Raw genomic sequence first — 12,072 nt, forward strand, 5'->3', positions numbered from 1 at the left:
CAAGGGGATGGCTCATCCCTGTGTCACCTCTGTCACTTCTTGTAGCACCGAGTCAGAGCTCCCTGCAAGCATCTTGCTGTTGAGGTTGTGTTTGCTGATGTCAGAATGGCATGTTCGCATGTTCAGCCGGAAGGAAGGGATTGATCTATCCCAGGTATAGGCAAACTTTGGCCCTCCAGATGTTTTGGACTCCAAGTTGGCTGGGATTTCTGGGGATTGAAGTCCAAAACATCTCAAGGGATGAAGTTTGCCCAGGCCCTATCTATCCCTTCCTTGGTGATCATGTGGCTGCCTAATTCTGATATCAACAGATGCAGGTGTGATGGCCAGGAACTCACAGACAAGTCCATGGCTAGCAATGAGTGGCAGCTGCAACACTGTGACAAACCAACACAGGGATGGATTTGACTGTCTAGACACTGGCTCAGACTCAGCATGTATATGCTGGATCTGGGCTGGCTCTGGGATAAAAATACCCTGGTGTAAATGTGGCTGTACTCTGCTTTCTTTGCCCACAAAGCACCATCTACTATAGGGAAATGATATTTTATACTATACTAGCTGTCACCTGCCATGTGTTGCTGTGGCCCAGTCTGTGTACATGTTTTTTTGTGTGTGTATATAATAATAATAATAATAATAATAATAATAATAATAATAATCCTTTATTTATACCCCGCTACCATCTCCCGCAGGACTCGGTGCGGCTTACAAGAGGCCGAGCCCAAATACATCATAAAACATAACAACAGCAATACAACAATAAATAACTCATAACAAAGCAAAACAATACGATAATGACATGACGCAATTAAAAACCTGTGGCAGGGCTAAATGTAAGAATGCTGGGCATGTCCAGGGAAGTAGGATGGATATTTTAAGATAGGTGGGCGTGCAGACAGTACTAAATCTCTCGTAAAGTGCATTTGGGACATATTGCTTGGGAGTCCTTATTCTAGGAAGGCACACTGGAACATCCACGTCTTCAAGTTCCTTCTAAAGACTGCCAACGTTGGGGCCTGCTGATGTCCTTGGGGAGGGAGTTCCAGAGTCACGGGGCCACCACCGAAAAGGCCCTGTCCCTCGTCCCCACCAATCGCGCTTGCGATGCAGGTGGGATCGTGAGCAGGGCCTCTCTCTATATGCATAGATGTGTGTGTATATATTTGTGTATAAGTGTATATATGTGTGTTTGTGTATATATTTGGTTTTGTGCATTCGTTGTGATGTATTTTTTTGTTTTTGGGCTTTTTAAATCTCTTCTGCTATGTTTTTGGTGTTTTATGAGTGATGGTCACTCATTGGCCTGATACGTGTATTGTGTCCAATTTTGGTGTCAATTCGTCCAGTGGTTTTTGAGTTATGTTAATCCCACAAGCTGATGTAGGTGGGCTGTTTTTTCCTTACCTGTTCTCATGCCCTTGAGGCTGGAGCGGCTGTGGAGGCGTGGGCTGTGCTACAGGACTCTGCTGTGAGAGGGGGCTTTGCTGAGCCATGGGGCTGTGCTGCTGTGCCATGGGGCTCTGCTTCTCTGAGCTGGGTGCGGAAGCTGGGCTGTTCAGCTCTGCAGAAGGGAATACAGAGGTTAGAAAGCCGACGCTGCAGGCCATTGCATTAAGGGCAAAGAGAAGGCATCATTATGATGATCCACTTCAGACAATTTCTCATTATCTCCCTTTTGTTATCTTAGAGCATAGATTAAAAACATTCAAAAATAATTGTCTTCATTTGACATTAAGCATAATTTAAAATCGCGTACGATTCCTGTTCTATGCTTGTTATTAAAATTTTGTCGCAGTCTGTGCATCAGTTCCGTTTCACATAATTCCTATTAAAGTACAGAAAGTCATCAAGTTACGAACAAGATAGATTCTGTAGGTTTGTTCGTAAGATGAATTTATATTTACACCATAACAGGTACATTATAAGATACACACATACACACAAAAGCATAGGGATGTTTGTTTTGCTGTCTGTGCCCTTGTTCAGAAGATTTCACCCCTGGATTTTAAAACGAAAATGGGCTTGTTGTGGAAACAAGGCTTCAGTTGAGACATCTTTTCCCCATGAAATCTCTTTCAGGAGTGCATTTCCTTTCCAAGGCAGAGACTTTATGTTGTTTATGTTATGTGTGCTGGTACGGCTGTACGAGGAGCTCCAAATTTATTTGCTTTGTATTTAATGTTTGTTTGCAGTCCTAAGTTTCAGGGACTCTGCAGATAGGTGGCTTCCTTTGGTTGCAGTCATAGGGCAAGTCACCTGTCTATCATCGTTAAGTTTTAGTCCCGCCCCTTGCTCAGGGCAATTGGGAAGAGAAGGGAGCCATTTTTAGTTAGTCTCAGCAAGGAAAGCTAATGTACAGGACGTGTGCTAGCTTTCCCTGTACAAAAGCTTCAACTCTTCAAACATTCTGGGGGAAAACAGTCTTAAGAGCATCCAAGACTTTGTGGGGGAAAACAGTCTTAAGAGTCTCCAAAGATTTCCAGGAAAACAGCCCTAAAAAACCAAAGAACTCCAGCTGGAGAATATCTAAGCCTTTACTGGTAGGTCCACTCGGTGCTTCGAGACGCAGTTCGACCCGGTAGCGGAGCCCACATCAGTAAGGGTTAGATTACAGTCAGCCTGGGAGAAGTTAAAATGGGGATTTTCCATTTAAAGTAAAGAAGAACTTATTGAAGACAGTTGCCTGTCCTTCGTGGGCAAGATTAGGAAGTCACCAGTTGCATAAAGCTTGGAAGCATTTGTTTAGCTTTATTGAAGACAAGAGAAGTTTCTGTTTGATTGTTCATTAATAAAAGACTTTGTTATACTTCACAAGCCATCTAAAGGTCTAGGTTCTTGTGGGTTTTTTCGGGCTATAGAGCCATGTTCTAGAGGCATTTCTCCTGACGTTTCGCCTGCATCTATGGCAAGCATCCTCAGAGGTTGTGAGGTCTGTTGGAATTAGGACAATGGGTTTATATATCTGTGGAATGGCTGGGGTGGGGCAAGGAGCTCTTCCCTGCTGCAGTTAGGTGTGAATGTTTAGCTGATCACCTTCATTAGCATTTGAAGGCCTGCCTGAGCCTGGGAAAATCTGTTGCTGGGAGGTGTTAATCTGTGCCTGGTTTTTTCCTCTCTGTTGTTTAGCTGTTATAATTTTAGAGTTTTTTTAATACTGGAGGTCTAAAGGTCATTTGTGGTGGAAAACCTCTGAGAACTTCTCCTTAGGCCCCCTGGCTTCCTGCTGGGCAAAGGTTGCACGTCCTGTTCTAAGGACAATTGTTTACAGGCCCAGCGCGCGACAGAACATTATGTTTGATGTTTATAGTTTACTGGTTTTAATATATTATTATGTGCTATTTTACTTATGTGTTGTATTTTATACTCTGAATTTTGACATTTACTTTGTTGTGAAGCCCTTTGAGTCCCCCCCCCCCCCCAGGGTTGAGAAAAACAGTATATAAATGAAATATATAAATAAATAAATATACCCTGCAAGGAGTTTTATTCTGTTGCGACAGAATAAACTACTCGCCACAGAATAAATCTACTCGCCACAGAATAAAACTCCTTGCAGGGTATATTGCTCAACAAAGAATAGCTCCACTATCTATGTCCTCTTAGGATCCACCCCTTCAGAAGACTGTTGGTGAATTTCTCACCTCTAAAGTTGAGCTTTTTTTGATAATTTGAACCCAACCGCCTGACGAAGGCTCTTGTGAGTCGAAACCGGATGCAGGTTGGAGTCAATTCATGTGACTACTGGAGTCTACTCATATGTAATAAAGAACAGGACATTTTCTCAAACGAAGACTTTGTTTTATACTTCAAGAGAAGAACCAGTTGTTTCTACTTAATGTGAATGTGGCAGTTTTTTTGATATGTGTATTTGTAATATATACATTGAGTCAATTTAGTTATTTTCATACTACCACAATCAGTTGATTTTGGTCTCCACAGTTTAGTTGCCATCATGCGTTGGAACAGTGAGGAGTGTGCTTTTGCCATTGAGGCCTACTTTTCGAGCGGAGTTGGAGTGGCCAACCCGCTCTTCAGATTTAGCACCTTGTGATTTTTTTCTATGGGGTTTTTTGAAATCCTGTGTTTATGTGAACCGTCCAAGGACCCTACAAGATTTGAAGACCAACATCCAGGAAGAAATTGCCAACATAACGCCTGCTATGCTGGCAAGAGTCATGACAAACGCCAGAAATCGGTTCACTCAGTGGAGAATGAAGAATGGGGGACGTCACCTACCTAATTTGATCTTCAAAACTACGTAAAACAAAACTTTAGGTATGCGCCTACATTACATAAAAAAAATTCTGATTCATACAATGGGTTTTATTAAGTTTTGAAAAAAGGTAATTATGCTGCTTCGCCCTGTATTTATAAAATCTCTTTTCTACTTTTAGTAACATTCTACTCATTTCTAAAAGCTAAAAAAGTCCCAATTGTGCTTGCAGTTGGACAAATATTTCTCCATCTGCCTAGCTAATTTGTCCATATCAACAGTTTTGCAGATCTTCATCAGTCATTTGAGGAGCATTTTTTAAAATAAAATATTTGTTTTACATTGCCTTTTCCAAGAAAAATAACATAAAAATAAGTGGAAATGTAACTGTTTTGTCGCGCGCTGGGCCTGTATTTGTTTGACTTTAAAAACAGGATGTGCAACCTTTGCCCAGCGGGAAGCCAGGGGCCCAAGGAGAAGTTCTCAGAGGTTTCCACTACAAAGAATCTTCAGATGGCTTGAGAAGTACAACAAAGTATTTTATTAATGAAATCAAACAGGTACTTCAAGGCTTTCTTGATAAACTAGTGGCTCTCTCAATCTTGTCCACAGGGGACAGGCACTATCTTCAATAACCTTTTCTTTAAAGGAAAATTCCCCTTTTTAACTTCTCCCAGGCTGACTGAAATCCAACCCTCACTGATGTGGGCTCCGCTACCGGGCCGAACTGCTTCTCGGACACCGAGTGGATCTACCAGCAAGGCAGTGGATATTCTCCAGCTGGAGTTCTTTAGTCTTTAAGGCTGTTTTCCTGGAAATTCTTAAAGCTGTAGGAATGCTTCCCTGGAGTTCTTAAAGCTGTAGGAATGCTTCCCTGTAATTCTTAAAGCTGTAGGAATGCTTCCCTGGAATTCTTAAAGGTTGAAGCTTTTGTACAGGGGAAATCACACACATCCTATACACATCCACTCCCTTGCTGGAGGCCCTGCTCTCGATCCCGCCTGCCTCACAGGCACGCCTGGCGGGGATGAGAGACAGGGCCTTCTCAGTGGTGGCTCCTCGGCTGTGGAACACCCTTCCCGTGGATATCAGACTGGCGCCCTCCCTTATGACATTCCGCAAGAAACTAAAGACGTGGCTGTTCGAGAAGGCGTTTGAACAAGAAGCGCAATAATTGGCAATGACGTTAGGAATGGAACAACGGAAAACGATATTGGATTGTGGCTTAACGATGAGACGACGCGAATGACTTTTTTGTATTTTGTATTATTGATCTTGAGATTGTTGATGTTGTTGATGATGATGTTTTGATATTGCTAGTTTGTTGTTAGATTATGTCTTGTAATTTGCACCTTATTCTCTACATGTTGTACACCGCTGTGAGTCGCCCCATGGCTGAGAACAGCGGTCTATAAGCACAGTAAATAAATAAATAAATAAGCTAACCTGGCTGAGACTAACTAACAAAATGGCCCACTTCCCTTCCCAATTGCCCTGAGCAAGGGGCAGGACCAAAACTTAACGATGACGGACAGGTGGCCTGCCCTATGACTGCAACCAAAAGAAGCCACCAATCTGCAGAGTCCCTGAAACTTAGGACTACAAACAAACATTCAATTGAAAGCAAACAAAATTGGAGCTCCTGGTACAGCTGTTCCAGAACAGTAACTACTACTCCCATGATTCCATAGAATCATAGAATCAAAGAGTTGGAAGAGACCTCATGGGCCATCCAGTCCAACCCCCTGCCAAGAAGCAGGAATATTGCATTCAAATCACCCCTGACAAATGGCCATCCAGCCTCTGCTTAAAAGCTTCCAAAGAAGGAGCCTCCACCACACTCTGGGGCAGGGAGTTCCACTGCTGAACGGCTCTCACAGTCAGGAAGTTCTTCCTAATGTTCAGATGGAATCTCCTCTCTTGTAGTTTGAAGCCATTGTTCCGCGTCCTAGTCTCCAAGGAAGCAGAAAACAAGCTTGCTCCCTCCTCCCTGTGGCTTCCTCTCACATATTTATACATGGCTATCATATCTCCTCTCAGCCGTCTCTTCTTCAGGCTAAACATGCCCAGTTCCCTAAGCCGCTCCTCATAGGGCTTGTTCTCCAGACCCTTGATCATTTTAGTCGCCCTCCTCTGGATAGCACTGGGTCATGGCAGTAAAAGGGACATCAAACTGCATTAATTCTACCCCAGTATCACCAGCCCCTCCTCACAGCAACACTGCTCAAACAAAAGCAAGAATACCAAGCGCAAAGCTTAAATGAACAAGTTTCTATAGCTCAGCAGTCATTCTGCTGGAACGCCTGTTGTTCTGTGCCCCTTCTCAGTTGCATAATTGGGGGAAAAAACAATCAGGCAACAGCAGACACGAGGAAAGTTGCAATTATGTAAAATGGAGTGAGGATGGAGCAGGGTTGTTAGGGATTATTTCCAACTGCTGCATAATGTTAGTTCTCCCACGAGGCAAAGGAACAGACCCTGAAGTGCTTCATCAAAGCTTTTCCTGGTGGTTCAAATATATTTTTTGCCGTCTGAAGTGTTTTTGAAGGGCTTGGACGCTGTTCTAGCAAGGTCTGCAGGGATCCAGCAGTAACATTTATAGAATACGGCACACTGGCTGTACACATACAAACTTCCCAACTTCCCAAGGGCGCAGTTCAGATTAATTGGTTGCAACTTCTATTTTCCCTTTGGGTTTTAAGGGTCAATTACTTACCCTCCTGAGGAATGATGCGAAGAGTTACACTAAGACCAGCATCTTTAATTAGCTTCACAATATCGGCATGAGGCATGTTAATAATAGACTGGCCATTCACAGCTAAGATCCGGTCTCCGACTTTTAGTTTTGCGCAGCGATCAGCAGGGCTTCCATCAATTATCCGGCCTATTTTATGGGGCACAGCTAGAAAAGACAAATATATGCATGTATCACTAACATAAGTAAACAGTCAATAGGATGTCTGCTGAACGAGAACACAAACACATGTTTATATATAAGCGAAATGGCTTCCACTGGGAAATGTCTAGACCGTCTTACTGTGCTCTATAAGTGGCTGCTGCAAGCAGCATTTCTCTCTCAATCCCACCCTCTCCCCTTTTCTTTCATACATCGACGTCCATCTTCGGTGCGCTTGGATTTATCTTCAACATTTCATGCGCTAAATTAGTTCTTCTTGCAGCTATGCTGATAATAAGGCACAAAATCAATAGTCACTTTGGAAGACATGGCACTCATTATAAAATATTAAACTTTTTAAGGTGAACCTGTAGAAAATGTCTTTTTTTGACTAAACTTGCCATTTATTTATTTGGTGCAATTGTTAACCGCCATTCTCAGCCCTTTAGGGCGACTCATGGCGGCGTACAGCATACATAAAAAGGCAATTTACAAAAAGGCAATTACAGAACAACATATTAACAATACAACAATTATGAAGTTACACTAAATAATCCGCTTCGTCTCATAGTGGAATCATAACCAATCTCATATTCCTTGTTCCATTCCAGTCATCTTTACCACATTATGATAGTACTTAATTAAATGCCTTCTCGAACAGCCATGTCTTAAGGCTTTTTCGGAAGGACATGAGGGAGGGCGCCTGTCTGATGTCTGCAGGGAGAGTGTTCCACAGCCGGGGGGCCACCACCGAGAAGGCCCTCTCTCTCGTCCCTGCCAGACGTGCCTGTGAGGCAGGCGGGATCGAGAGAAGGGCCTCCCCAGACGATCTCAAGGTCCTCGTGGGCTCATAGGCCAAGATGCGGTCCGAAAGGTATTTTGGGCCGGAGCCGTTTAGGGCTTTGTAGGCCAAAACCAGCACCTTAAATTGGGCCCGGTAGCAGATCGGCAGCCAGTGGAGCTGGGACAACAAGGGCGTTGTGTGCTCCCTGCCACCCGCTCCAGTTAGTAGCATGGCTGCCGCACGCTGAACCAGCTGAAGCTTCCGGGCCGTCTTCAAGGGCAGCCCCACGTAGAGAGCGTTGCAGTAGTCAAGGCGGGATGTGACCAGAGCGTGTACCACCGTGGCCAAGTCAGACTTCCCGAGATACGGGCGCAGCTGGCGCACGAGCCTGAGCTGTGCAAATGCTCCCCTGGTCACCGCTGAAACCTGGGGATCCAGGCTCAACGATGAGTCCAGGGTCACACCCAAGCTGCGAACCTGTGCCTTCAAGGGGAGTGCGACCCCATCCAGCACAGGCTGTAACCCTATACCCCGTTCGGCCTTGCGACTGACCAGGAGTACTTCTGTCTTGTCTGGATTTAGTTTCAGTTTGTTCGCCCTCATTTAGCGCCGGGATTGTGGCGCAGTTGGCTGAGTGTCAGCTGCATTAAGATCACTCTGACCAAAAGGTCATGAGTTTGAAGCCAGCCCGGGTTGGAGTGGGTTTCCAACCAATTGTGTGTAGCCTGTTGTCGACCTTTGCAACCCGAAAGACAGTTGCATCTGTCAAGTAGGAAAATTAGGTAAAGGTAAAGGTAGTCCCCTGACATTAAGTCCAGTCATGTCTGACTCTGGGGTGTGGTGCTCATCTCCATTTCTAAGCCGAAGAGCCAGCGTTGTCCGTAGACACCTCCAAGGTCATGTGGCCGGCATGACTGCATGGAGCGCCGTTACCTTCGGGCCGGAGCGGTACCTATTGATCTACTCACATTTGCATGTTTTCGAAATTAGGTACCACCTTATTATTATTATTAACTTTATTTGTACCCTGCTAGCATCTCCCGAAGGACTCGATGCGGCTTACAAAGGCCAAGGCCTCAAAACACAGCATAACAATACACAACCTAAAGCAAATTAAAAACAGTTAAAGCAATATTAAACAACAAGCAATAAACAATACACCAGGACACAATAAAACTGGGCCGGGCCAGAGTAATGGGTACAGAATTAAAAGTGCTGATGTGACAGGTGATATGGAAGGATTATAGGGTAAGTGCAGTGTGCCAGCGATCTTAATTTCTAATAAAGTGCTTCTGGGACTTATTGATGGAGTTTTCCTATTCTGGAAAGGCACATCGGAACAGCCAGGTCTTCAAGTTCTTTCTAAAGACTGTCAACGAAGGGGCCTGTCTAAGATCTTTGGGGAGGGTGTTCCAGAGTCGGGGGGCCACCACAGAAAAGGCCCTGTCTCGCGTCTTCACCAAACGCACCTGCGATGCAGGCGGAATCACGAGCAGGGCCTCTTCGGATGAACGAAGCAAGCGCGTGGGTTCATAAACCAAGATGCGGTCACCTTAAAGTGTGGGGAGGATAATTAACTGATTTATGAGGCCATAAAGAAGACTCCAGCAAAGCATTCCAACGGGGAAGCATGCAGGGAATGCGGAAGTGTTTCATCAGTGTCGCAGATGGACGATGAAAGCGACAGCTCCCCTGGCGGCCAGAAAAAGTTAAATAGCCTCTGTGTATGTCTGTATATGTTTGTATGTCAAAAATTGGCATTGAATGTTTGCCATATATGTGTACACTGTAATTCGCCCTGAGTCCCCTGCGGGATGAGAAGGGCGGAATATAAAAGCTGTAAATAATAAATAAATAAATAAATAATGGATAGTGAAGGAGTACTGGAAGGGCAGTAATGTTAACATCTTTTAAATGCTGGCAGTGCCACAAATGTGGCCAATTTTTAAAAAATGTGTGAATGTTCTCTGAAGTTTCCTCAAGAATGATGCAAGTTTGGAGGGATCATAAAAATTAGAAATGTGAAAAAATGTGGATATTTCACACTGAAACTAGCTTGAGGGCAGAAAACAGAACAAGAGTGCTGTAGCTGAACAATTTTTATTTATTTATTTATTTTTTATTTACAGTCTTTATATTCCGCCCTTCTCACTCCGAAGGGCACGTTTCTTGGCACGTTTCTCTCTTTCGCTCTCCATTTGTGCCTCTTCAAATTCTACAGCACTGCTGGTCACAGCTAACCTCCAGCTGGAGTGCTCAAGAGCCAGGGCTTCCCAGTTCTCAGTGTCTATGCCAGAGTTTTTAAGGTTGGCTTTGAGCCCATCTTTAAATCTCTTTTCCTGTCCTCCAACATTCTGTTTTCCATTCTTGAGTTCAAAGTAGAGCAACTGTTTTGGGAGATGCTGGTCGGGCATCTGGACAACGTGGCCGGTCCAGCGGAGTTGATGGCGTTGGACCATCGCTTCAATGCTGGTGGTCTTTGCTTCTTCCAGCACACTGACATTTGTCCACCTGTCTTCCCAAGAAATTTGCAGAATTTTTCGGAGGCAGCGCTGATGGAATCGTTCCAGGAGTTGTATGTGATGTCTGTAGACAGTCCACGTCTCACAGGCATATAGCAGGGCTGGGAGGACAATAGCTTTATAAGCAAGCACCTTGGTATTCCTACGGATGTCCCGGTCCTCAAACACTCTCTGCTTCATTTGAAAAAATGCTGCACTCGCAGAGCACAGGCGGTGTTGTATTTCAGTGTTGATGTTGACTTTGGTGGAGAGGTGGCTGCCATGGCAGCGGAAATGGTCAACGTTTTCTAATGTTACACCATTAAGCTGTATTTCTGGCATTGGAAAGGGGTTGGCTGGTGACTGCTGGAACAGCACTTTGGGTTTCTCAATGTTCAATGACAGGCCGAGCTTCTTGAATGCTTCTGCGAAGATGTTTAGAGTCAGGCATGTAGCCGGAGGGGGGGGGGGGGGGCGCTCGGGGGGCTTCAGCCCCCTCTGAAATTCTCATGGTGGTTCGCGAAAAGGCCTTACTGGTGCATTATTTAAACTGTTATGTTTATTCATATCATGATCTGATCACCATACTCAATATATCCCATATGCATGGGGGTATTGGGGTAATGATACAAAAGGTTTGCTAGGCTAGACCCTCTTTCACTCAGACTCAGCCCCCCCTGAAACTCAGCCCCCCCCAACTCCCCCCCTGAAAAAAATTCAGCCCCCCCCCCCCCAACGAAATCCTGGCTACGGGCCTGTTTAGAGTGGCTTGTAGATCTTCTGAATGCGCACAGATGACGTTGTCATCAGCATATTAGAGTTCTATAACAGATGTTGTTGTAACCTTGGTTTTGGCTTCCAGTCTGCTGAGGTTAAACAGCTTGTCGTTTGTCCCATAGATGAGTGACAAGGTGACAGTCCATTGAGGGGGTGTGTGTATGAATGCTCTGGGGATCAGTAGATCTACTGGGTGGACAGGGATCTGTTTATAACATATCTAATGTTACCACTAGAGAAGAGGATATGATCCCAGGTTTTTTGTTTATCCCAGATTATCTGGCAATAGGGACTCGTATAATCCCGTTTAAAGCAGAAAACCTAGGATCAGATCATGGGATATAGGGCCTGTTTGGAAGGACCCTAGATAATTCATTACTGATGCAAAGATGTACAAAACAGTACATTCACGCTCTTGTGGAGAGATCCCCCTGCCTCAAAATGGTGGGGTGGATTACTGATATTCAGAAGCACATGCAAAGAGGTGGGCCACAATATGATTATCTGCACCAAGGCCCATTTTCTTTGCCACCCATTTGTCTGCCACACACTTCTCTGTGAAAAGCAAGAGACCTATGTATATATAAGGAGTAACACTCCCCATTTCTGCACTTCTTATTTCAGGCAATCAAGTTAAAGGTGATGTCTAGGCATGTGCAATCCGTGGTTCTAAATGCTTCTAAAGTACTTACACAACTAAAGTTCTGGTGGTGAAAACTAGGGGGCGCTGGTGCTTTGCTTCTACAGTGTTGCTAAAGTTCTGGTGGTGAAAATTTCAGAACTCTAACAAAACTTTCAAAATTTCATTATAAATGGCAGCTCCTAATTGGTTCTGTCATAAAAATCATCAATAATGAAATTTTGAAAGTTTTGTTAGAGTTCTGAAATTTCCATCACC

General features: G+C 44.4%; 1 protein-coding gene across 15 annotated transcripts in view; it reads right to left on the reverse strand.

Annotated features, from left to right (window-relative positions):
• Window positions 1-12,072, reverse strand: part of MAGI2 (membrane associated guanylate kinase, WW and PDZ domain containing 2) — a 1,143,898-nt gene that overhangs the window by 78,078 nt on the left and 1,053,748 nt on the right. For all 15 annotated transcript variants that reach the window (XM_067468832.1, XM_067468841.1, XM_067468833.1 and 12 more), the window contains 2 exons: window positions 6,933-7,118; window positions 1,408-1,564 (listed from right to left, as the gene is read on the reverse strand). In XM_067468832.1, coding sequence (XP_067324933.1) covers window positions 1,408-1,564; window positions 6,933-7,118 — 343 coding nt within the window. The remainder of the gene's footprint in view (window positions 1-1,407; window positions 1,565-6,932; window positions 7,119-12,072) is intronic.

Source organism: Anolis sagrei, chromosome 5 (assembly GCF_037176765.1).
Source record: "Anolis sagrei isolate rAnoSag1 chromosome 5, rAnoSag1.mat, whole genome shotgun sequence".
NCBI lineage: Eukaryota > Metazoa > Chordata > Lepidosauria > Squamata > Dactyloidae > Anolis > Anolis sagrei.